At 32.3% G+C, this 27,708-nt stretch overlaps 1 protein-coding gene across 7 annotated transcripts in view; it reads right to left on the reverse strand.

Moving 5' to 3' along the window:
- The window catches only part of EML1 (EMAP like 1), a 268,952-nt gene that overhangs the window by 100,666 nt on the left and 140,578 nt on the right, over positions 1 to 27,708 (reverse strand). For all 7 annotated transcript variants that reach the window (XR_012486612.1, XM_074291318.1, XM_074291317.1 and 4 more), the window contains one exon: positions 20,843 to 20,975. Coding sequence is in view for 6 of the 7 variants with exons in the window: in XM_074291318.1 (XP_074147419.1) it covers positions 20,843 to 20,975 (133 nt within the window). In the remaining variant the exon portion in view is untranslated. The remainder of the gene's footprint in view (positions 1 to 20,842; positions 20,976 to 27,708) is intronic.

Genomic DNA, 27,708 nt, shown 5'->3' on the forward strand with positions numbered 1-27,708 from the left:
CCTAGAAGAACTGTTGATAGATCATATATGATCATAGTTTCTCCTTAGTTTTCTACCTATTTAATTTTAGGCAAACTGCTTCATTTCTCTGGGCAACTGTTTCCTTACTCTATGAGAAGATGCTTGGTCAGAATACTCTCCAAGCTATCTTCCAACTCTAAATTCTAGGGGCCCATTATGAAATTCAAATGTCAAGGATTACAAAATGCTTTCTGAAATTTCTAGGGAAAAGATGAATATATAACACTTTCTGTGTAATGATAGTAATGTTATCATTACAATAAAAAGTAAATGCATATGTGAGATTTAATGAGTGGATATAATGTATATAGAAATACTATAGGAAAATTCAGTAGGAATGTACTGCCCTGAAATAATTTAATCCCTTTGGAACTGTCTACCTCAAAGGATTAAGGAAAATGCTTGATAAACATTCATATTCTACATAAATGGAAATTACTATTTTCTATTAACAATTTATACACTATAAGCATATAAGATAAATACAAATAGAATGACTAAAATGCAAATATAGCCATGTAAATGTTGCCTATCAATATGTAATATATTACTTACATAAAATACATCTGTAAAGTCGGTAGAGTGGAAAATACAATTGAACTTGGAGTCAGAAGTCCTAAGTTTAAATTCTGGCTTTAAAACATGACTCGTGACTTTTAAAGACTCATTTCCTCCATGGTTTAACAGACAATTGAACATAGGGGAAAGGAGAATAAGGTTCAAATCCAGTCTTGGATACTGTTATGTTCCTTTGCATCTCAGTTTCTTCAGTTTTAAAATGAGGAGGTTGAACTCAATGAAGTCCTTTCAAATTCTACATCTATGATCCTAGTTTGTGTAAAATAAAATAGTTGGACTAAATAATATCTAAAATACCTACCAGTTCTCACAATCTAGAGTTTTGAGATTTCTGCTAAGGATAGCGCCAACAATAATTGAAGTTCCTAGAATTGCTATTCTAGATTGGGTTGAGTCTAAGAAGAATAGGAAGATTTCACAAATAGGGAATATTTGAAGATCAGAGGGATATGGTTTGTGAAAAGAAAGGTACTTAAGGCAAGAGGAATTAGCTGTGTAATAACTCAAAAGACAAAGGAGGCAACTTGTAAGCAAGAGATAAGGCTAAAGTGCAATACATTTATTTACACTGGCAGCAAGCAAGTTTCAGAAAGAGCAATTGTCCTAAGCTCAACCTAGTAGATTTCAGTAATACTGAAATCTATAAGAGATAGAGGAAGGGATCAATTGAATATAACTCTCAGAGCAACAACTGAACCGGTTTCCTTCTTGTCTAGGGTCAGTAAGTATAAAAATAACAAAGAATACAGAGAGAATCTACAGATGACTTCATAATATTTGAAAGTGATGACAATTAAAAACATACCATCTCATCATATCAAATTAAAAATTAAAAAAAACATTATTAAATACTTACTATATGCAAAGTCTTGTGATAGGTATTAGGGCTCAAAGATAAAGGTAACAAAATTCTTGCCTTCAAGGAATGAACAATATAATGAAAGGATAGGATATGAACATAATGAGTTTATATATGAACACAATACCACTTAGAAAATGATAAAAGTAAAGAAGAATCAAAATCAAGTATTCTAGAAAACTTGAGTAGGGGAAGATAACCTTCAGCTAAGGAGGATTTAAAGGAGAAAAAGTTTTATAAAGGTAATGACCCCTGAGTTCATTTCTAAGGGGAGAGAACAATTTTAATAGGTAGAGATGAGTAGAGAATATAAGTAGTAATCTCTCCCTCTTTCAAACTCACATTTTAAACATGGTTCAATTTACAATTTTTAAAATACTGGCTTGCAGTTATTTGTGTATATGGTGTATTTCTCCTAGTCAGAATATCTTATGGGCAAAAAAAGTTTGTATTTTTCATAGTATTTAAGAGAGAGAATTATATATAGAAGAACCACAAAATGTCAAAGTTGTTAGCGTAGTGCATGAATAAACAAATGAATGAAAAATAATGAATTTGGAATCAAATGGTATAAACTGAAACTCTACCATTATTTATACATCATGTGACCATAAGTCACTTAATTTCTCTGGATCCCAAGTAATATATTTATAGAATTAATGAGCAAGATTATACAATTTCTAAATTCTCTGAGAGATTTAATTCTACGATTTCATGTATTTACACATTATCTGGTCCTATTCTACTAACCTACGAAATTATAGATGAAGAAACTAAGGCTCAAACATGGGCCATATGTCTTCTAAGTGGCAGAGCCAGGAATTGAACTTGAGTCTCCTGTTTCCCAGCTTCCAATATTCTAGCATTACACATGAACCCAAAAAATATCATTGAATGGATAACTAAAACTGTTTACTTGTTACAGGAAAAAAAAAAGGTTTGATTGATTTATGTTAATGTTTAAATAGAAACAGACAAGAATAAACTTCTAATAATGAATAAATATCTTTAGGTTTACATGGCTCCACCCTCACAACTTAATAAAGTAGATATTCCAAGGATCATTACACTTATGTTAAGCATAAAGAAACTGAAGTTCAGAAAGTCTAAATGATTTGTCCATCTATGGCCCACAGCTAATGTGTCAAAGCAGGAAATGGATTTCAAGTCTCTTGATAACAAACCTAGCACTTCTTCTACCACACTACACTGTCTTTATTGAGACACTACCATTCTTTGAGAACAAAGTCAGGATCTTATTCTTTTTAAAATCTATATTCTCTAGTACAACACTGAACACTCAAATATGATGGTTTGTCAATAAATACTTATTTAAAATAAATATTTGGCAAGATCCAGATCTTAAAATTTATTAAACTTCATCAAAGAGTTTATCTAGGTTTTCTCAGATTTAAATTCATGGTTGTTTTGCTTAAGTAAACTGCCCTGAGGCAACTTCTAGTTCTAAGAAATCATAAGTAATGGGATAAGAAGAATAATGTAGTGGAAAGAGTACTGGTCTTAACCTCAGTCACTTGCTAGTTCTATGACCCTCAACTGCAAAATATAAATAATAATAGCATCTATATTGTAAGGAAGTTGATCAAATGGAAGTGATATTTGCAAAAATCACTTAGCAAAGTGCCTGGCACATGTGGCTGCCAGACATCCAAATTAGATGCATATTCCACTCCTATTCCTTCCCTTAAATATTATACACAAAATTAAATGGTAATACTAACTAAAGATAAACTAATTTTCAGAAGACAGAAGATAATCTTTACTTATAAACCACAATGAGTATTATATTAAAACACTATTCTTTCATTCTGATTGTTCTGAATCAAAATCTATTTTCTCAAAACATTCAGAAAAAAATCTGTCTTTCCTATCTAGAAATTAAAAATATAAAACTGGGGAAACTGTGGTTAGTCTCAGTTGAATCTCAGTAGTGGGACTCAAGACTTTAGTTCAAGTTCTGGATCTAATACTTACTAGCTGTGTGACCCTCGGCAAGTCACCTTGTGTGAGCCTTGGTTTCTTCATCTGTAAAGTGAGGATAATGATACTTACATTACCTGCTTAATTGTGAAGAAATTATGTTGTAATTTAACTTTAAAGCACCACATAAATGAGTTATTATAGAAAAGACTGAAAAGAAATGAATTACATTTAAGACAAAATATAATCAGCAAAATTCCCTAATGTGAATCTTGGTTATAATATACCATTGAACATATCACTTCTATCAGTGGAGCATTAAGAATTAAGAGATTTTCTTAGTTTCATCAGTATTCTTGTCAATAATTAAATGTGTAAATTTATAGGAAATTTGAGAATTGTACCAAATATTCACTATTGAAATTGTTAAACTATATCTTGTAGACATAACTGATATTTAGTAAATAGTATAGTCATAAAAATCAATATAATATCTAAGAAACTTGACAGGAATATTATTCTGTTAATAACTTCCTTTAATATTTATATTAATATCCCTATTAATATTCCTGTTAATGAAGATTAACAAGGATATTAATAGAAATATTATGTTAATATCACTTGTTATTTTTATAGCACATACATATATAGGAAAGAAATCTTTGTTTTCATAATTGCATTTAAATTTCCTAAACAATAAAGGTTAATACTTAAGACAGCTATGTGATGAAACTATTTACTAAGGACTACTAAAAATTACTGTATTAAAAATAGAGAAAATCTAAAGCGCTAGGGGGTAAAACTACCACAAATCTAATATACCCTCACCTTTTAGTTGATTTATTCAGTTTACATGCACTGAGAAGACTCATAGATCTGTTTAATCTATTTTCAAAAGGCACAGAAACAAAGCAGAAATAAAGTGAATAAGACTAAAAGTGAGAAGTATAAATAAATTATAGAAATGCATAATACAAATATGAAAACAAAAACATTTGGCCTGAATACAGACTTAAATATGATCTATCACAATAATACAACACAAATAGATTTTTTTCATGCATGCATTTAGCAGCATTAAATGTTCAAATTACCCCCTTCCCAAAATCTTTTAGAAAGTTTGCATATGCAGAAAAAAAGCACAATAATGGCTTTTTCCAAATGAAATCTCCTGTAAATCTGAGGGTTTGTTAAATCTCAAGGTTAAAAATAGACAACAGAACCTCAAAAGGGGACATTTTAAACAAAGATAGCAAGAAAGAAGTATTAAATGAAATAAAATCAAATAAATGGTAGAGAATATCAAAGGAATTGTTTCCTCTAAGAGAGCTGAGGGTAAATTATGTTATTATTATTTTTTTTTAGTAGAAGTATAGCTATGGAAAAAAACTTCAAACTAAAGTATTAAATTCGCTTTAAGTGTTTTAAGATAATTCTTTTTTCTATAGAAACATAGAGATAACATCCTTCCATGCAAAAATTAATTTTCTAAAGGCTTAAAATTTAACTTATTGCACTGCTTATAATATATTGTATATAACATAATAATGATATAATTGGCTTTGCAATACAGCTTTGTAAGTTTTCAATAAGTGCTTTATATACCTTTTATCATTTGATCCTCACTTTACAAATGAGGCTTAAAAGAGTTTAAGTGAATTATTGTGTAGTCACTTAAATATTTTCATGACTCCACCTCCAGGGTTCCATCCACTTCAATAAGAACTTCATATATTTCATGTTCACAAAACATTTTCCTTATAACAGTTTTGTGAGATGAATAGTACATTAATGATCAATTATCATCATGCAGATATTTAGAGTAGCAAAATGATATCTCCAAGGTCAAATAACATTAGAACTGACATAGGAATCCACCTCACTTCACTCTTAACAACAGTGCTCTTTTTACCACAACATAGTTAAGTTAAATGTAGAGGCAGTGGATAGAGTGCCAAGCCTGGAGTTAGGAAGATAGACCTAAACTTCAAACTTAACCTCAGATATTTGCAAGTTCTATGACCCTGAGTAAGACACTTTGCCTTTGTTTTCTCAACTGCAAAATGTAGTTAATAATAGCATCTATCTTGTAGGGAGTTGATCAAATGAAGTGATATTTGCAAAAATCACTTAGTAAAGTACCTGGCACATGTGGCTGCCAGACATCCAAAATTAGATGCATATTCCATTCTTGTTCCTTGCCTTAAATATTATACACAAAATTAAATGGTAATACCAACCAAAGATAAACTAATTTTCAGAAGACAGAAGATAATCTTTACTTATAAACCACAATGAGTATTATATTGAAACACTTCTTTCATTCTGATTGTTTTGAATCAAAATCTATATTCCCAAAACATTCAGAAAAATATCAGTCTGTCAAAGCTGGAAATTAAAAATATAAAACTAGGAAAACTGTTATATTAAGGCAATAGGCTATTTTCTATGTGTTCAGCAGGGAAAAAATCCCTGATTTTACTGTTAACTAAAGCAGTGATAATTGGTAACAATGTCTAACAATGTTATCACTTTTCTAAAGTACCACTTTCCTAATGTAAAGTAGATCTTCAGTTTGTATTAAGAGCTTTTCTTATCTACCATGTATCTAAGAATATACCTGTGGCAGTAAGATCATAGATCTAGACCTGGAAAGACTTCAGAAAACTCCCCTTCTTTTCCAGATAAGGAAAATGAGTCTCTCTGAGGCTCAAATAAAATGATTTGTTCAAAGCCCCAAAGGATGAGGGTTAGAGGAGGGATCTTTCAATTTTATTAATCTCTCTTTTTATTTTTTAGAATTTCAAGTTTAGTTTTTGATTGGAGGTTTTTAATTTACTCTTTTTCTAGCTTTTTTGGTTCCAAGCCTAATTCATTGATTTTCTCTTTCTCTATTTTATGCAAGTAGGTCTCTAGAGATATAAAAATTTCCCTTATTACTGCTTTGGTTGCATCCCACATATTTTGGTATGTCGTCTCATTATTGTCATTTTCTTGAGTGAAATTATTAATTGTGTCTATAATTTGCTGTTTCACCAATTCATTCTTTAGGATGAGATTATTTAGTTTCTAATTTCTTTTTAGTCTATTTTCCCCTGGCTTTTTATTGAATGTAATTTTTATTGCATCATGATCTAAAAAAACTGCCTTTACTATTTCTGTCTTTCTGCATTTGAATATGTCCTAATATATGGCCAATTTTTGTATAGGTTCCATGAACTGCTGAGAAGAAAGTATACTCCTTTCTGTCTCCATTCAGTTTTTCCAAAAATCTATCATACCTAACTTTTCTAGTGTTCTATTTACCTCTTTAACTTCTTTCTTATTTATTTTGTGGTTAGATTTATCTAATTCTTAGAGCGCAAGGTTGAGCTTTCCCACTATTATAGTTTTACTGTCTATTTCTTTTTGCATCTCTCTTAACTTCTACTTTAGTAATGCACTTAGTGCATATATGTTTAGTATTGATATTGCTTCTTTATCTATGCTGCCCTTTAGCAAGATATAGTGTCTTTCCTTATTTCTTTTAATTAGATCAAATTTTGCTTTTGCTTAATCTGAGATGAGGATGGCTACCCCTGTTTTTTTTATTTCATCTGAAGCATAGTAGATTCTGCTCCAACCTTTTATCTTTACTCTGTATGTATCACCCTGCTTCAAGTGTGTTTCTTGTAAAAATATTTTGTAGGATTCTGGCTTTTAATCCAGTCTGCTATTCACCTCTGCTTTATGGGGGAGTTTACCCCATTCACATTTATGGTTATGATTACTAATCCTGTATTTCCTGTCATCTTGTTAACCCCAGATTATGTTTTTCTCTTTCCTTTTTCCCTTACCCCCTCCCAAGTATTAAATTTATGAGCACCACTTGCCTCATGAAAACCTCTCTTTTTAGGATCCCTCCTTCCCCCTTAGAGTCCTTCCCCTTTTCTTAAACCTTTCCCTTTCAATTTCTGTAATCCCTTCTATTTATCCTATGCCTTCTCTATTTGCTTTCCCCCTCCCACTTTTTAATGAAGTGGGAGAAGTTTCTCTGCATACCAAATATGTCTAATATTTTCTCCGTAAGCCAATGCTAATGAGAGTAAGATTCATACTATGATCATTCCCCTCCTTTTTTCCCTCAGATATAATAGGTTTCCTTTGCCTCTTCATGAGATGTAGTTTTCCTCTTTTTACTTCCACTTTTCCCTTTCTCTGATACAATTTTCTTTCCACCTCTAGATCCTTTTTTATAACAGTAAACCAAATTATACATGTACTATTAATGTGTTCCCATAACAGAAATACAATTCTCAAGAGTTCTTTTTACCCTTTTATGCTTCTCTTGAGTCCTATATTTGGAGGTCAAACTTTGTGTTTAGCTTTGGTTTGTTCATCAGAAATATAGGGTATTCACCTATTTCATTGAATGTTTATCTTCTTTCCTGGAAGAAAATGCTCAGTTTAGCAGGGTAGTTTATTCTTAGTTGCATACCAAGTTCCTTTGCCTTTTGGAATATCAGAATCCAGGCCCTTTGTTCCTTTAATGTGGATGCTGCTAGATCTGAGTGGTCCTTATTGTGATTCCTCGGTATTTGAATTGTTTCCTTCTGGCTGCTTGTAGTAGTTTTTCCTTGGTCTGATAGTTCTGAAATTTAGCCACAATATTTCTTGGAGTTTTAATTTTGTGATCTCTTTCTGAATTCTTTCAATATCTATTTTACCTTCTGATTCTATGACTTCTGAGAAGTTCTCTTTGATGAGTTCCTGAAAAATAGTGTCTAGGCTCTTTTTTTCATCATGTATTTCAGGGAGTTCAATAATCCTTAGACTGTCTCTCCTAGATCTATTTTCTAGGTTGGTTGTTTTCCCCATTAGGTATTTGACATTTTTTCCTTCCCCCCCCTTTTTTTTTTTTTTTTGGTTTTGCTTGACTGATTCTTATTACCTTGAATCATTCATTTCCATTTCTTCAATTCTGAATTTTAGTGTGTTATTTTCTTCATTTACTTTTTTTTACTTCTTTTTGTATTTGTCCAATTGAATTTTTAAATGAGTTGTTTTGTTCTATGGAATTTTTTTCCATTTCACAAATTCTGTTTTTTAGGGAGTTATTTTCTTTTTGTTTTTTTAAGAAGTTATTTTCTTTTTCTGTTTCACAAATTCTGTATTTCTAGAAGTTTCTTTCTTTTTCCAGTTTGTCAAATATGTCTTTTAATGAGTTATATGCTTTTGCCATTTCACTATATCTATTTTGTGTTGCCTTTTCCAGACTCTCTTGCAAGGCTTTCATTTCCTTTCCCCATTTTTCCTCTAGCTCTCTTTTAAGATCCTTTCTAAGTTCTTCTAGGAGAGCCTTGTGTGATAGGGACCAGGTTATATCACCTTTTAGAACTTCATCTGGAGACAAACTGCCTTTAGTCTCCTCAGAATTTGAAATCTGTTCTTTTCATTCACCACAAAAGCTGTCACTTGTTAAGAATCCTCTTTACTTTTTTACTCACTTTTTAAAAGTTAAGTCTGCCTTTAGGGTGGGAAAGGTTTTCCAAATGACCAGTGATTCACTCCTAGTGCCATGTGGAGTCATCAGCAATACCCTGGGGCTCTGAGTTATCTGCCCCAGTGTTTGTGGTTGGAGTCTGCTCAGGCATCCTATCCTGCACTGTTCCAAGTCTGAGCTGTCTGAACTGGCGTTTGTGGTCAGCTGCCTGGGCCTCACTGCTTCTCTCCCGTTTCTGATTGAATCAGATTTTTTCTGGTTTGTGGTCAGCTGCCTGAGCCTCACTGCTTCTCTCGCGTTTCTGATTGAATCAGATCTTTTCTGGTCTGTTTTCTCCCACAGATTCTCTGCCCCGGGATTCTGAGCTGTCTATGCTGGCATTTGTACTGGATGTCTCCCTCTAGTTTCCAATTGAAACAGACCTTTTTTTTTTTTTTTTTTTTTTTTTTTTTTTTTAGCAATCTTTGAAATTATCTTCTGCTGATAATTTGTTACACTCCCAATATTTGTGGGTTCTGCCTGTCCAGAGCTAATTCAGAGGCTAGATTTTGTAATTATTGTGAGGGCTGTAAAGAAGGTCAGAGAGAAATGTGTGTGTGTGTTGTCTCCGCCATCTTGGCTCTGCCCCGCCAGAAAAGGGATCTGAAACCCAGCTTTCTGACTTCACACTTTAGCTCTTCCCAGTGCCATACTTCCTCTCAAGCCAAGTGATTTAGCAGAAAGCCTGAATCCTCCAGAGAATCACATAGGAAATTCTGATAAGAAGCTCAGAAAGCCATATTGGCAATTTCTTCAGATCAAAGAGAACTGAAAACTCCATATTATGACCCTGATACATATACACAGACAGAGATACATACAAATTTTAATGTTCTCTATGCTTGGAATTCCTTCCCTTCTAGATTAATAGAATTGGTAAATTCTCAGAGGCTGTCTAGTTCTAATACTTTCTGAATAGTATCTTCTTTACAAATTCCCTCCAAGCTTTCTAAAAGATCTTGAAAATATCCAAAAATAGACAACCCATTTCCACTTTTGTATAGTACTAATTTAAAGAAAGTTTATTTTTACATGGTTCTCTCTAATTGTCACCCACTATTTCTAATTGTGTCCTGGGATAAAGCAGAAAAATCTAATCCCTGCTTCCATACAAACGTCCTTCGAATATTTAAAGACAATTTTCAAGTTCCTTATAAGATTTCTACTCTTCTAACTAAATATCCCAAATGGTCTTAATATGACATGATTCTGTATGCACTGGTTACCCTTATCTGAACCCACTTCAATACATCTATCTAAAACACATCATTCAGAATTGAACCATGAAATTTCAGATATAGTCTGAGCAAGAGAGTACCACTTTCTAACTCTAAACACTATGCTTCTTCTATTTCATATTAATTTTTTAAAACTATCAAATTATGATCTTGTTTCATGTCAAGAGAAACATCTCTCATATTCTCTCCTTGTGCATGGCATAGAAAGAATACTAATTTTAGTCAGAACATTCTGAGTTCAAATCCTGGCTTTACTATTAAACTACCTTGGACAGTTTATTTAATTGGACAATTAATTCAATTTTTCCACGTCTTGGGCTCCCCATATGTAAAATGGGGATTATAATATATACATTATAAGATTTTAGAAGGAATAGCATTTTGCAATTCTTTATAGAGCTTTATAGAGCTCCTTGGGGATAAGGTTTGTTTAATTTTTGTCTTTGTATCCACAGCATCAAGCACAGTTCCTGGCATGCTTTTAAATGATTGCTTGATTGCATCAAATCACAGACATAAGATCCCTGAATGAAATTCATGAATATTCAAAAATGACTGGTCAGAAAATATATTCAACAAAAATCAACTGAAGTAGACCTTTACTCATATTAAAACACAATCTGATGTATAGTCCATTTAGTAATCCCATCAGCATCTATAGCTGGGGCAGAAGCTACAAACAGATAATGAATGGGGTCTAGAAATAAATAGGAAGAAAGTTAGATGGATTGCCTTTGAGAAACTGGCAGAGAACTCCCATGATTCCAGGCTCTTTCTTAACACCAAAATTCATTTTAAAATACCAGTATTCTCCAAGAAATGTGGCTTAGTAGACAAAAGCTATCCTTGGATCTAGAAAGATGTGAGTTCATGTTCTGACCCTTTTAGCATTACTAAATTTCATCTTATTAGATTTTACTGTATTATTCTAATCTACAGAGATGTACTTATATTCTAACACTGCCATTTAATGCATTAGCTATCTTTCCAAACTTTGTCATTTACATGTTATCAAATTCAAATTAGGTAAGCATAGGATATATCTATGGATGTCTCAAATGGAATCATCAATAAAAAAAGCTTAACAACACAGGAATAAGTACATGTCAAGACAGACTTCAGTATGCAGCATTTAGAAGACCTTTCTGGATGATATTAATGACCTCTTCAAATCTAATTGTTCAGTTTTGAATCCAGTTATATGATTCATTTTGCCCAGATAGAAAAGATAAGAGCTCCATCTTACAAATTAAACCCATGCTCCTACCTGAAGCTTTCTTACATCTCTATCCCCACTCCTGCCTTCTCTGTAATAACTTTTTCCTCTAGGATCTCACATAACACTTTGATTTCTTTACACACTCTACAACATTTGCAATACAATGGGTTATGTAATGTATTACATATATTTGGGCAGTATACTTGGAGCAGTTAAGTAAGTAGCACAGTGGATAGAATGCTGGGCCTGGAGCCAGGAAGACCTGAGATCAATTCAGTCTCAGACACTTACTAGATGTGTAACCCTGGGCAAGTCACTTAGCTCTATTTGCCTGTTTCCTCTGTAAAATGACTTGGAGAAGGCAAACCACTCCAGTATCTTTGCGAAGAAAATCCTAAATGGGATTGTGAAGAGTCAGACAAAACTGACCAACAATTTGTAAATCATTGCACTGAATAAATGTTTATTGAATAAATTCCTTTTTGACTCTTGAAAATAATCACAAACCAAATTTAACAACTATTTTTCATAGTAATTTAAAAAAAAAAACAAAAATTTTCAGAAGTTCTGGGAAACAGTAACAAAAAAGACAATTGGAATGTTTTGTTTTTTTCTATAATTACGTGATCTAAGTAATTTATTATTAAGTAAGATAATTCTCACAACCTGAACTTTTTGTTGGTTATCTTAAAAGGAAATTTAACATTATTTAATATTCTTTACAGATCAACTTTTTTTTTTTTTAAAGAGTGCTGTCTTTTGTACCAGTTTCTTTTTCTCTTTCTTTTTTTTTAAATCCTTTACTCTTACTAGTTTTGTACTATGGCAATGTTTTGTTTCTAAGCTGTGAGAATGACTGATTTTCTCTTTTTAAGGAAAAAAAAACCTAATGGATATGCTACTCTATAGACAGTGTCTCCACTGGGCAAGATATGACCTGCTACAGTATTTTTCCCTTAGATTTTTTTTCTTTTTGACTAATAGAATCAACATTTTCCTAAGGATACTAAATCTAGATCTTAACTGGTAGCACAAAGCACAACCACTGTGCACTGGACTTTTCATAAGTACTTAAGAAAACATTGGAGATAAAACATGCATACATACACACACATACATACACAATTGCTGTCTTGGTTTCTACTATTCTCTAGTACAGAAAAGTTGTATCAAGAAACTTTATTAATATATTTTAACTGCTTTGAGAAATACTATAAATTAATCCTAATGTTCAAAATCCACAATCTATTTCTTTATGTATTGTAAATATCAACCACAATAAGGCAACTTAGGTAAAAAACAATGATCTAATTCATATTTCTCTAATTCTTTAGGGGAATTGTCACAGAATTCCATAAATCTAATACTAATATACTGGGTTTTTTTTTCCTAACTTCAGTAAAGTTGAGAACTCAGATTGATGAAGCAGAAAAGTCAGTGGAAAAAAGGAAAATAGTTATTATTTGAAAACTAAGCTTGGATGTCCAGATTTTTAAAGAGTTTATATTGTTATTAATTTCTACTTTTCTTCTGCAGTTATATACAAATAAACACAATACAAAATAAAACATGATGTGTCATAATCTTAAATAGCTTGTATGTAAGATCTATAAGGGTAAGGGCTATATCCAAGCTAAATTTTGTATTTTGCCCCATACCTAACACAGTGGTATACAAATAAAAGGCACTAGTTTTCATTCAGTTTACAAACTGAATTCTTTGTTTCTCAGCTTAAAATTATTTAATATATAATGGATCTGAAATGAGAAGATCTAGGTTCAAAGCCTCCCTCAGTCATTAAGAATTAAATAAAGTAGGATGCATGAATTGTTTTGTACATTGTAAGGTTCAATGTAAATGTCAGCTCTCTATCTTATCTATAAACAACAGCATTTTAGAGCTAAAAAGTACCATGGAGGCCGAACTATCTTGACAGAGTGAATAAAATTGATTATTGTCTTTAAAAAGTCTTTTGTATCAGTCTTTAAAATCTTTATGAAGAATTAAATATAATTAAAATATCATTACTTTTTATAATTTATCTGCATACATTTCATTTTCCTTTATAGTATGGTACAAAGGAAAGAATCATGGTCTTGTCTGAGATCTTGGTTTGACTTCCACCATTATCACTTACCACGAATATAACCTTAAATATGTCACTTTCTTTTTCCAGGCTTTAGTTTCCTTATTGAAAAAATTTAAGGAAAGCAAATGATCAGTCAGGTCCTTTTTCAATTTTTAAACTATTATCCTGCAACTAATTTTGCTAAAAATGTTTAAGATTTACATATGTTTAATATGTTATATATATGTTAATATGTTTAATATAGTTTAAAGAGAAATGAATTCATATAATAGTCTGTATGCACTGTGTACATATCATATCTGTGTACAGATCTGTGCTTAGGATCTAATTGATTAATTTACAAATTTACCTCTTTTGGTTAGCTATCTGCTAAAAGTCTTTGCTTGAAGAGAACTATCCAATTCTGCCTGCTGCAAACAAAAGTAGTTCAGATGCCATACCTTTTTACTTAAGTAAGTAGTTTGGACACATTATTTATTATAGCTTAGTTTAAAAGAGCTTAGGTATAACCATGTGAGTACAGTTTTTTTTTCTTTTCTTTTTTTCTTTTTCTTTTTACAGCTTTTCTTAGCATCTAAATAACAGCAAACTTATATTCTACTAGTTTTTTTAATCTAAAATTTGTATTCTCCCCATAACTAAAAACAATGCTCAGTAGGTTTTTAAACTAATGTTTGTTCAATTGAATTTAAACTTATTAAGTAGCATTGAACTGAAATGTTTAATAGTAATGAATCTCTATTGTCACTATAGCCCAAAGGAAAGGACAGAAAAAGAAAAGTACCTGCTGCTACCTCTGTCTTTTTTGGAAAACAAACAAACTCTGAAGAGATACTTACAGGATAAGATTTCATTAGCTCAACAAAATTTCCAGGAAAAACTGGAAGTCTAATAGAAATTATTTCTTAATCTGGGCCTATGAACATTTAAAAAATTGTTAACCATTTCAATATAATCAATTTCCTTTTTAATTTTAGTATTTAATTTTATTAATTTAAAACATTTTAGGAAAGAGACGATAAGCTTCTCCAAATTGCCAAAGGAGTTCATGACATGAAACAACTGTGAATTCCTGCTTCAGATCAACATCTAACTCTAGAGACCAAAATCAATATGGATATATGTTTTTAAAATGAAATGTCATACTTTAAAATTTTAGAAGCAACTAAGAATTTCATTATATAAAAATGAAGCAGTTTAAAAGGGAAAAAATATTTAAAAATAAAATATCTCTGATAAGAGTGTAATATCCAAAACAAAGGTAGCTAAAAAAAAAAAAGAATAAAAGTCATTCCTTAATAGATTCAAAGACTACATACTTCTCAAAAGAAGAAATGCAAACTATTCATGACGATATGAAGCAAGGCTCCATATCACAAAATGAAAATTGAAACAACGCTAAATATCACTATGTCCCCAGCAAATTGGGAGAGACTATGAAATATGGAAATAGTGAAATGGTGAAGGGAATGTGGAAAGAGGCACATTAATTACTGTTGTTGGATCTGTGTTTTGGTCCAAACATTTTGAAAAGCAATTAAGAATTATGGAAAAAAAAGAATCAAATGTCCATATATTTTTACCCAGAAAATTCCATTCCAGGAATATATCTGAAGGTCAATTATGAAAAGAAAGATCCCCATATATACTAAAATGTTTATAATACTACATTCTTTAGGAACAAAGATTTATTCATTCACTGGAAAATGGCTAACCAAGTTGTGGTATGTTCACAGAATATGATATTACTGTGTTATAAGAATTATGAATCTTATTATTACTTATTATATTTAATAGAAACAGGATATATCAATCAAATTACCAAAATTATTTTATAGAACTAGAAAAAAAGCAATAACAAAATTCATTTGGAAGAACAAAAGATCAAGGCTGTCAAGAGAATTGATAAAAAATATTTAAAAAGATGGATTATTAATATCAGATCTCAAATTATGTTACAAAGTAGTAATTAGCTTTTTTTTTTTTTTTTTTTTTTTTTTAAAGCAACTGGGATTAAGTGACTTGCCCACAGTCACATAAATAATGTCTGAGGTCAAATTTGAACTCGAGTCTTCCTGACTCCCTGGCCAGTGCTCTTATCTATTGCATCACATAGCAAGCCCTACAGCATAAATTAACAAAACAAATCAGGTATTGCCTAAGAAATAAAATAGAGGATTAGTATAATGGAATAGGAACATATTACATTATATTAAACCATCATAATCTAGAATATGATAAACCCAAAGATCCAAGCTTTTGGAACCAAAACTCATTATTTGACAAAAATGCTGATAAAACTGTATGATGAAACTAGCTACAGACCAACAATTCTCACAGTATATCAAGAGAAGGTCAAAATGAGTATATGACTTACACAAAAAAATGGTAATAAGGAGCAGAACCAAGAAGGTTAGAGAAGCCAAAAAGCTGCCTGAGCTCTCAACAGTTTCCCAAGGAAGAGAAAGAGAATCGAGAAAGAGCTATCACTCTGTCAATCCTTTCCGTGTCCAGGTCGGGTGAGGTTTCCCGTGTTGATTAAATGTTGATTAAACCGTGTTGGTTTAATGTTGATTAAATCAAGTCTCTAAAAGAATTATGGAGTGACAGAATCCACAAAAAGCAGTGAAACAATTTTCCAGCCTTAAGATAACTTAGGAGGACTTCAGGAAAGGTCTGGTTCCTTTGGGTAAAAGAGAAGCACAGGCGACATAAGAGGCAAACCAAGAAGGAAGCTCTTAACTACAGTACAGATCAGCAATCAAGGCCCCACGGTTCTGACGCAATGAGCCAGCTATGAGGCCTCCAGTGCCAGCACAGTGGGCACATTGACAGTCCCAGATGCTAGGGCAAATGGACTTGGCTAAGCTTTCTTAGTGCAGTTGGCAAGCCACCAGTCCCTGAGACCTTGGTGCAGATAGCCAATGATCAGGCTCCTGATCCTTAGCAGAAGCAGCTTGGCACAGTGCCCCTATAGTCCAAGAGCAGAATATAACTTTAACAAATGAGCAAAAAAATAAAAAAGAGCCCTGACTACATAAAACTACTATGGCAATAGGGAAGATCAAAACACAAATTCATAAGAGGGCAAAAATGTCAAAATCCCAACATGTGAAGCCTCAAAGGGGAAGATGAATTAGCATCAAGTTCAAAAAGTCCTCTTTGAAGAACTCAAAAAGGATATTAAAAATCAAGTAAGAGAGGTAGAAGAAAAATTGGGAAAATAAATGAGTTACTCAAGAGAATAATTAAGAGTCAACAAAAATTGACTGAAGAAAACAACTCCTTAAAATTGGTCAAATGGAAAATGAGGTACAAAAGCTAATTGAAGAAAATAATCCCTCAAAAATAATGGGAAGTTAATGATCTATAAAACATCAAGAATCAGTCAAACAAAATCAAAAGAATGAAAAAAGTAGAAGAAAATGCAAAATACTTTATTAGAAAAACAACTGATCTGGAAAATAGATCCAAGAAAGATAATTTAAGAATTATTGTCTATTTGACAGCCATGATCAAAAACAGCATCTTTCAAGAAATTATCAAGGAAAATTACCCTGATATCTTAGAACCAAAAGGTAAAATAAAATTGAAAGAATCTGGGGAGGATTCTGGAAAGATGGTGCAGGAGGTCAGAAAATTTCAAATTCTCCAGATTTCCCCCACAAACAGAACAAATTTGTACTTCAAAGAAAACACAGACTGGTTAAAAATGAGATTATGGCAGAATAGGGGTTCTCTTACAAAAATTTAAGAAGGATGGGGCTTTAACCATTGTCAAGTATAAAAAAGACCTCCAGGGTACCTCAGCCAGAACCATAGGAACTTTCACCTTCTAAACTTGAGAGGAAGTCAGGGTCTCAGTTCACAAAGATTGAGGGAACCCTGGCTAATAAGGAACCATAAAGGCCTATATGCATTGCGGGGCAAGAAGGAATCAGCACACTGGTGAGTATAGAAGTCGTGGTCTCGGCAGGGACTTTGCTGGCTGCAGGCACTTACAAGAGAGCTGAGCTTTTAGTTTTAGGTTCTAGATCAGAGGGGAGAACTGAAGTGAAGATAGAGGTACCTTCGTCCCAAAACCAGGATTAGAGTTATTTACACTAATAGTTCACATTTTAAAAAATTAACAGGCAAAGAAGAAAGAACCCATCTATAGAAAGTTATTATGGCAATAGAGAAGATCAGAATTCATCTTCAGAGGAGAATAGTGAAGTTAAAAAAAAAAGCCTTTTCTACCCCAAAGGGGTTAAAAGACTGTCTGACCAGAAAGAATTTATAAAACTCAAAAAAGACCTCAAAAATCAAATGAGAAAGATTGAGGAAAAACTTAAAAAAAGAAACATCCAATAAAAACAAGCAAGTTATGAAAAAAAGTTAAAGTTAACCAACTAGAAAAGGAGACACAGAGTTTTAAAAAAGAAAATAAGTCTTTGAAAATTAGTATCGGGCAAGGGAAAGCCAGTATAGCTTTATGAGATCAAGAAATAACAAAACAAAATATCAAGAATGAAAAAAATAGAATGAATGTTGAACATCTTGTAAGAAAGACTGGGGTAGAGTTGACTATGATCTGACTCTAAAAAAGCAAAATTGTCTAGGAAAAGGTAAAAATAGTAATTCTGATAAACAAATGAGGTATAGAGGAATAACTGACACAAAGACATTAGAGAGAGGGGAAGGCTGGTAGTTTTGAAAAACTACTCACATCAGGAATGGGTTAAATGAGGAATACTACATATATGTATACATATACATATATGTATATATATATATACACACACACAAACACATACATATATAGACACACACACACACATAGATAGATATGTATGTATGTATGTATACCATGAAGGCATAGCACCCTCCCAAATTTATAAAGAAATGAAGGACGAAATAGGATAAGGTGGGGTATAGAAGAATATGTAGATTTTATAGCAATGGGGCAAGGTATATAAATTAATGGGCAAAGAATAAAGGATAAAGTGGCATTAGAGGGGTGTGCAGAGCTTTGGTAATGGGACAAGGTGTATAGATTAATGAAAAAGAAATAGTGGGAATTAATGGAAAAAGAAGGAGAGGGTAGCATAGGATAAAATGGGGTATAGAAAGGTGTTTAGATTAATAGAAGTGGGTTAAGGTGTATAAACTGTTTGAGGGAGGTTGGGAGAGAAATGAAAGGAGAAAAAAGAATAAAGTAAAAAGTGCATAGCAGAGAAAAAAGAATAACCTATAAGGAAGTAAAGAAAAGATGGACAGTCATGAATATAATCTCTTCTATTATTATATATACTTTCTTGAAATAGAAATTTTTTGTTATATATTTTGAATTCTCCCCAATGTTCTGCAGAGAACATGACAATGTTTTGTTTTGTTTTGTTTTCCTTTTCTGTCTTTTTCTAGTTTGTATTTAGTGTAATAAAAAATTAAAAAGAAGCTAAGAATCCACTAATAACTCCTCAAAGAAAGTCCAAAATGAAAATTTCAAAGAATATTATAGCCAAATTTCAGAATTATTAGGTCAAGGAGAAAATACTACAAGCAGCCAGAAAGAAACAATTCAAATATCAAGGAGTCACAATCAGGATTACACAGGACATAACAACTTTTACATTAAAGGATCAGAGGGCTTGGTATATGATATTCTGGAAGGCAAAGGAGCTTGGATAACAACCAAGAATCAACTACCCAGTAAAACTAAGTATACTCTTTCAGGGAAAGAAATAGAACTTCAATGAATTAGGGGACTTTCAAACTTTGCTGAAGAAAATGTCAGAGATAAACAGAAAATATGATCTTCAAATATAAGATTCAGGAGAAGCATAAAAAGGTAAACAGGAAAAGGGGGGGGGGATTTCTGAGCAGTATCTATTTTGCTTCAGCTGAATTAAAAAAACAAACAAACCCAGAGATAGTAATCCTGATCTCAAACAAACCAAAAGCAAAAAACAGATCTAGTTAAAAGAGAAAAGGAAGGAAACTAAGATCTTGCTAAAAGACAATGAAATAATGTCAATATTAACATATATGCAACAAATTCTTAGAGAAGTGAAACAAATTATAGGAAGAAATAGAACAGTAAAAACCATATACTGGGAGAGAGAAGAAAGGAATCTCAATCTCTCCCTCTCAAAACTGATTAATCTAATCATAAAATAAACAAGAATGATGTTAAGAAAATGAATAGAATTTTAGAAAAGTTAGATATGGTAGATTTCTGGAGAAAACTAAATGGAGATAGAAAAGAATGTGTCTTTTTCTTATTGATACATAGCAACTAAACAAAAATTGAGCATTATTAAGCCATAACAATCTTTCAATAAGACACAGAAAAGCAGAAAATTTAAATTCATCCTTTTCAGGTAACAATGCAACAAAAATTACATTTGACAAAGGATCATGGAAAGATAGATTAATAGTAATTAAATAATCCCTGAAGAATGAATGGGTCAAACAACAGATCATAGAAACAAGCAACAGTTTGATCCTTGAGAATGACAATAATAAGACAACATACCAAAATGTATGGGATGCAGCCAAAGCAGTACTTAGGGAAATTTTTATTATCTCCAAATATTTACATAAATAAATAAAGGGCAGATCAATGTCTTGAGCATACAATTTAAAAAGCCAGAGAAAGAACAAATGCACACGAATCTCTGTTTCAGTGAACTAAATAGTACCCTAATGATTTGAAGAAATTACTTAAGTCCTTGACTGAAGAAATATCTGACTCAGTGACTACATTTCCTTAACAGAACAAGATACTCAACTTATGACAGATTTGATTCTTCTCAATGGTTCAGTGATCCACGGTAAAGCCAATAAACTCTGGATGGAAAACACCATCCCCATGAAGAGAGAGAACTATAGAGACTGAATCAACACATGGTATTTTGGGGTTTTTTTGTTGTTTGTTTTGTTTTTCTCATGGTTTTTCTCTTTTGTTCTTATTTTTCTCTCTTAACTATTCATATGGAAATTTATTAAAAATGAATGTACATGTATAACAAAAAATATGTTGTTTTATATGTAACTGGGGAAAATAAAAAAAATAATGCATAACAAGAAGATACTGCATAAAGAACTATATTTTATGTCAAAGAGTTTTTGAGCATACAGATGTCTTGACTATATTTATTTGGTAAATAAAGATTTCTTTTAAAAAGAACTAAATGATCAGGAAAAACTCTAGTACTTGCTGAAAATGACATATCACTGAATATCTAAAACACAGTATGTCATAAGTGTTAACTATTCATTATATTTAAGGTATGTTGTTTTTTTTTTAAAGAGAAAACACAAACATTTTGTAGATTTACTATCTTTTAAGGAGAATTTAGTGCACTGACAGGTAATTCTGGTTTTTGCTTACCTTTTAGTTGCTGGTGAAATAGTTTCTTTCCTAGCCCCTGAGGGGGAAGGTAGAGAGCCACTTGATTTCTTTGGTAACACAGTTCCATTATTAACAGTAGTTCTTAAAGGCAGTGTTTGTACGAGGGGTCTTGCTATAATATAAGCAGAAAATGAGATTAGAACTTGCTGCATAAAGATAATTATATTTTTTCATATGGTCTATAGGGGAAAATATACATGATAAAGATACCAAAAGAGTTTAATTAATCTCACTGGTCTGAAAATTAAAAATACTTCAGAATAAATTGTGTCAATGTCCACCATTTAAAATAAATTGTTTGAAATGGGTTTTGCCCATGTAGAGTTGTTTCAATTTAAACTCATAAATCTATTATTGATTATAGTATTATAAATGACCTATGTAGCCCACAATGTAATTCTTTCAAACCCATATTTTTAAAATTCTAAAAGATGAGTGTCAGATTACAACCATTTTGGGTATATGATAGAGGAACTCAGGAAAGGCCAGAGCCACATTCTTCCTCCTTATGCATTTTTCTAGGTAGTCAATAAAGAAAGAGATTCCTCTTGCCTCTTTACACAGTCCTAATCATAAATTAAATATTCAGCAAATATCTGAGGACCGATTAGAAATTTCTATAACTAGCTTTAAGAAACTATCAACATGGAAGAAATAAAGATTACTTGAATCGCCTAATGAAAGAGAAGTGGATTCTAATCAAAACAGTAGCAAAGTGTCAAATGTTCAATGTTTATATCCACAGGATATAAAGAACAAAAATAAATAAAATTTATTCTAAATCTTAAATAAAGTGAGACTTCTCTATGAAAAACTTGAATAGATTGAAATTTATTAAAAGAAAGAAATTACACATTACATCATTCAGCACACCTTTCCAAAACTTTTCTTTTTGTCCAAGCTTTCTACTTTGGACATAATATTTAAGAATGTAAAGACCCTTAGGACTGCAGAACTTTGAATATAAAAATAAAAAGAATATTAAAATCATAAAGCTATATAACGTCAAAACTAAAAGAGACCTAGAAATATCTAATTTGATTTCATTTTGTGTTAAGTAAACAGAATTACAATCTAAAATTTTATTTGTTAATATATATATAGATGATAAATGGAAATACTAAAAATAATTATGCTACATGTCCATCCTGTTACAAATAATAATTCTTATTTTGGAAAATTTCCAGAAGCCAGATTCTCTGGCAACATCCCTTCCTGAATTAAAATGTATGATTCATAGTCGATCCAAAAAATGCCATTCTTGCCTTATTAAAAAAAACCCTATATTTAAATTTTTTTCCTAGATATTTTATATAGATTAAAGCAATAAAGGTAATGATACTCTATGAACTATATGCATATTCTTCCAATTGGTTCTTTAGACATTTACTGATTAATCTTCATCTTTCTTTTCCTCAATCCAATATATATTCTATATAAGCACTAAATCTGAATAATTTAAAACATGCTTCTAAAGAAAGGAAACACCAGATTCCAAATCCAAGGGATACCCAGCAACAGTTTTAAACAAGAAAGGACAATATGAATGCATTCTAATTGCAGTCACCCAAGAAAATAAAGAAATAAAAAGAAAGATTTTTTAAAGGCATGAAAATGTATGTGTACAATATGCATTTGTCATACTTTTCTGTTTATTTTCTTTGTTAAACATGTAAAATGTATGGGACTGCCTGTCATCGGGGGGAGGGAGTAGAGGGAGGGGAGGGATAATTTGGAAAAATGAATACAAGGGATAATATTATAAAAAATATATATAATAATAAAAAAATATTTTCTTTGTTAAGCTGTTCACTAACATCAAAAGCATGTACGATTGTTATAATTTTAAAGAGAAGACATGACATTAAAAAAGAAACAAAGATACTTTATTAGGAAGTAGAAACTTGTTTCCAGAGCAGGATGCATTTAAAATACATTGTTAGTTACATTGCAGGTTAAATTTCTGAGCTACAAACAGAAGAATAAGATGTTTAATTAGTAAAGAAATAGTGAGTACAAAACAATCAGAGATAGATAAATAACCGGTTTGAAGTGTTAAAAACTTCCAATGGAATCTATAATCTTCAAATGCCAAAAAGTGGTTCCTTTTAAAAATTCTTATATTATCTATGAGAGAAAGGGGAATGAGGGAAATGAACAGTTTGAGTCTAGTCTTATTTCTCTTTCTGAAGACCACTATCATCTTGCTTAGAAAGAAAGCCTTTTTACCAGAAAACACTTTCAGAATAACAATGAAACTGGAAAGTCTCCCACTGGGGCAGGGCCTAATTATTGCTCTCTTATAGTCCAGTAGAAATAGAATTGTACATGGATTAGAAAACATTGGTTCAAACCCCTGATCTAAAACTCATTAGCCATGTGACTATAGACACAATGTATTTGAGCATCAGTTTCCTTATTTGCAAAATAGTAAATAATAAATAGTAACTGCAGTATCTACTTCATTCATATGGTTGTTATAAAAACAGCACTTTGTAATTAATCACTATCTAAAAATTTGTTTTTATTAAAAATCAACTGCTATAACTTTAATTTTCATCAAATATACAATTTTGTCTTTATGTTTATCTTATCAATCATTATCATTATCAAAATAACTAAATATTAAATCACCTCACAATGCAGAGTTTTTTTCTAAAGAGGAAGAGTCTCAAATATAGAAGGATATAAAAATATCATAGCCATCAAAATGTGAATAAGTACCATACATATTTAAGTAAAAAGATTTATTCATGAATAAACAATTTCTAGGAATTAACTCTTTACAAAGAAAAAAGTATTTTGAAAGGCCCCAGGCTCAATTTCATACTCATAAGAAGCTAGAATTAAAGAAAGAGTTTCTAAGATCTTATAGGTTATTTTGATTTCTGAGATTTTTATTCAAAGGATTCTTTATTGCTGTCCTACTCCAGTTCCTCATTATAGTATGGAAGGAACTGAATTTTTTGAAGGCTGTGTCAGCCTTTTGAAGACTATGTCAGCAGAGCACAGGTTTTACTAAGTTCTGCCAAAACAAAAAGGTTTTGAGTGTGGGCTAGAAATAAGCTGTGTGCTAAATAACCAGTTTAGTTAATAGATGATGAATTTATCCAAGGACCAATCTAGCTAAGCCCAGAAAGACTCATCACCGGAGAATTGGCTAATAGAAGGTAATAGGAGGTGTTTTAGTCCCAGCACTTCAACAAGGTTACATATTAAAGTATAAAGGAACTCTGATTTACTTTGATGAAAGAAGTTATCACCATCTATGAAATAACTGTTCTCAAAAATGAAGTTTTTAGATGGTGTTTTGTTCTTGAGGATCAGGGATTTAGTAATCCAAAAAGGGAGAAGGGGAATTTTAACATCTGGATTCAATCAAATGAAAGTATTACATATTTAAAAATTCTCGCTCCTATCTGGTTACTTCCTTCATGGCCTCTTCACCAATGCTTCTGTACCCATTTGGGAGACCAGGCCCTGGAAGAATTGCAGCCCTGGAGCCCCACTCTCCTAAATGATGAGTTGCCTCTCTTAAAACTAGGAAAGAAAGTATAACCGTGTTTCACTTAAATCCCTCCTCTGTGGTCATTTCCACAGCCTTCTTACCACTATGAGAATATTCTTTTCTTCACATCATCCTCTCCAGTCTCCTCATATCTATGGAGGAATTCCTCAGTTGCTCTCCAGTTCTCGAGCAATGAACTATGACCAAATGAACTAGAAAAGATGTGCTTATGTCCTCCCTTGTGACCTTCTTCTACATCTATAACTTTTTGAATCCCTCCCTTGATATCACTCCTCTATGTGTGTTGTTTCTTCTATTTGAACATAAGCTCCCTGATGGCAAGGACTGTCTTTGGTTTTATATCGCTAAATCCAGAGCTGAGGTGAATGCTTGGCACATACTTAAATGTTTTTTATTCATTGTATTTGTATGAAAGTCATAAAGCAGCGTGAATCATGAAGTTCTGAAGCAGACTGATAAATTCTTATACCTATACTATGATTCTAAATGTTAAAGGCCATCTAAACTATACCTAAATCAATTAATCCAACATTTTCTACAAGGGATCATTTGGCCTATTCAATCAAACAATCAACACACACATAGTAAGTGCTTATTAGGTGCCAGGCATTCTGCTAAATGTTGGGAATACAAAAATTAGCAAAAGAGGATTCTTGCCTTCAAAGAGCTTATAATCCATTGAGGGAAACAGCATGCAAACAAATTTATACAAAGCAAATAATATACAAGATAAACAGGAGATAATTCACAAGAAGGCACTGGAATTAAGAGAGGTTGGGGGAAGGCTTCCTGTAGAAGGTGGAATTTTAGTTTGGACTTAAAGAAAGTGAGGAAAGTCAGTAGTCATGAGGAGGAGGGAGAGAACTCCAAGCATGGGAAATAGTCAAAGAATAGTGAGATAATCTCTTATTTGTGGATCAGTGTCACTAGACTGAAGAATACAAGGAATAAGATTGTAAGAAGATTGGAAACATAGTTATGAAGGGCTTTGAATGCTGGAATATTTTATAATTTTATTTTATAATTACTGAAATTTATTGAGTAGAATGTTGTGGTTGAAGGTGACATGGCTAGACCTATGCATTAGAAAAATCACTTTACTGGCTTAATGGAGAGTGGACTAGAATGGGAAGAGACTTGAGGTAGGCAAAGCCACAAGCAGACTATTACAATAATCCAGGTAATGTGATGAAGACCTGCACTAAAGTATTACCAATGTCAGAGTAGGGAATGAGACCTTGATGAGGTTTAGATTTGGGGAACCCAAATGAAATTAGGATTTCTGGTGGTCAGGGAGTTAAGAAAGGTCTAATGGTGGCACAAGGGTAGGGAGTTCTGGTGGTGCAGAGGGTCCCTATAAAGGAATTTACAGACTTAAAAACCTAGATTGATAAAAGATGTTTATTATGGGGATTGGAAGTAAAGTTAAAGTCTAGTTAAGGAAATAGGTGAAGGTAAAGAAAAGATAGCACTGGAAACAGTATTCCAGTGGGCAGAGGCCTTTGGCATGCCAAGCATAGGGCTGGCATGTTTGTAACCTCTGCAAAGAGAGGATTTTAGTTTGGCTTTTTTTATAATGAGAGATGTAGCTAAAAGGGGCTCGTGGGTGAAGTCCCAAGTTGGCTCCTCGATGGTTTTCAGCTAGAGCTAGAATTTGAATTGAATTCAATGTGTTTCAGGACTGAGCCAACCCCACCCAGATAACAAAGATGAAACTGTTTGTCCTTGAGGCAGGGTCCCTCACTGAGGCAGAGTCGAAGGAGGTTTTCCTCCTTTAAGGATTTTCAGAGTTTCAACCTAGTTGAGAGATGTTGAGGAATCCAAGATGACTCCTAGGCTATAGTCCTAAGGGACTGGGGAAATGGTGTTGCCCTCTGCAATAGGTAGATATGGTAGACAGGAGTTAGAGAAGGCATAAGGGAAAGAGAATAAGTTCCACTTTGGACATAATGGGTTTTAAGATGTCTACTGGACATTCAGTTTGAGATATCTGAAAGTTCTTGAAAATCTTCAGTCACAGAGAATTTACTAGGCAGTCAAACTATTTAGAAGCTCAAATTTTAAGGAGGTTTTTTCTTATTCTGAAACATTAATCTTTCTAACATCTATGCTTTGATTTTAATACTATCTATTAGAGACATACACAATAAATCTAATTTTTTTCAACATAAGTTCTTTTTATATATTTAAAGTTAACTATTACATCATTTCTAAAAATTCCCTTCTCTAGCTTAAACACTTTTAGTTCCTTCAGTTGAAGAAAATGGGTGACCACTAGATAACAGTGGTTAGGGTCCTAGATTTGAAGTTAGGAAGACCTGAGATAGAATCTAGTATAAACACTTATTCACCATGTGTTCTGCACAAGTCAGTTTCTCAAATTCTATTTCCTTGTCTGCAGATAAATGAAAATAATAACACATTCCTCATAGTAATTATAAGGATTAAACAGTATCATATAGATGTATAGAACTTGCAACTCTTACATACCCTATACATGTTAACCATTAGTTAATAAAGGCAAGATAACATAGCAGGGTATGCATGGGGTATGATGGATAGAGTGCCAGGCCTAGAGTTAGAAAGACTTGAATTCAAATTTGTCCTCAGGATACTTACTAGTTGTATGACCATTGACAAGTCACTGAATCCTTTTTTGCCTTGGTTCCTTATCTACAAAATAAGCTGGAAAAGGAAATGGGAAAATACTCTGTATCTTTACCAAGATCCTTGGCATAATAAAGCCTTCTCAAAATTAATGCAAAAATTCTATTTTTGTGATCATGGAAATTATGTGATTATGATATTGTGAATATGGAAATGCATTATGGTTAATCTCACATGAAAAAGTAGGCATTGTGGAATATTTATAGTGAACCAGAACAATTGGACATTTTATAAATCTTTTTGGGCTTTAGCATTTTGTAATAGCATTTTGACTCAGAAATTTGATGTTAAAATCTTTTCTATCTAAAGGTTAAGTTTTGGGAGTAGTGAGTATCCAGGAGCAGGTCATGCCATAACAGTCTCATGTGACACCCTTGATTTTAAAGTCAAATTAAACATAAAGCGCTTAGGGTCTAGCTTCTTTCATAAAGATTCACATCTTCTCTACATAGTAAGAACTATTATTGGGACAGCTAGGTAGTCCAGTGGATAGAGCACCAGCCCTGAAGTCAGGAGAACCCGAGTTCAAATCTGGTCTCAGATACTTAACACTTCCTAGCTGTGTGACCCTGGGCAAGTCACTTAACCCCAGTTGCCTCAGCAAAACAAAACAAACTATTACTATACATTGATACTCTTCCCAAAGCAA

The sequence above is a fragment of the Sminthopsis crassicaudata genome, chromosome 2 (assembly GCF_048593235.1).
Source record: "Sminthopsis crassicaudata isolate SCR6 chromosome 2, ASM4859323v1, whole genome shotgun sequence".
In the NCBI taxonomy this organism is placed as follows: Eukaryota; Metazoa; Chordata; class Mammalia; order Dasyuromorphia; family Dasyuridae; genus Sminthopsis; species Sminthopsis crassicaudata.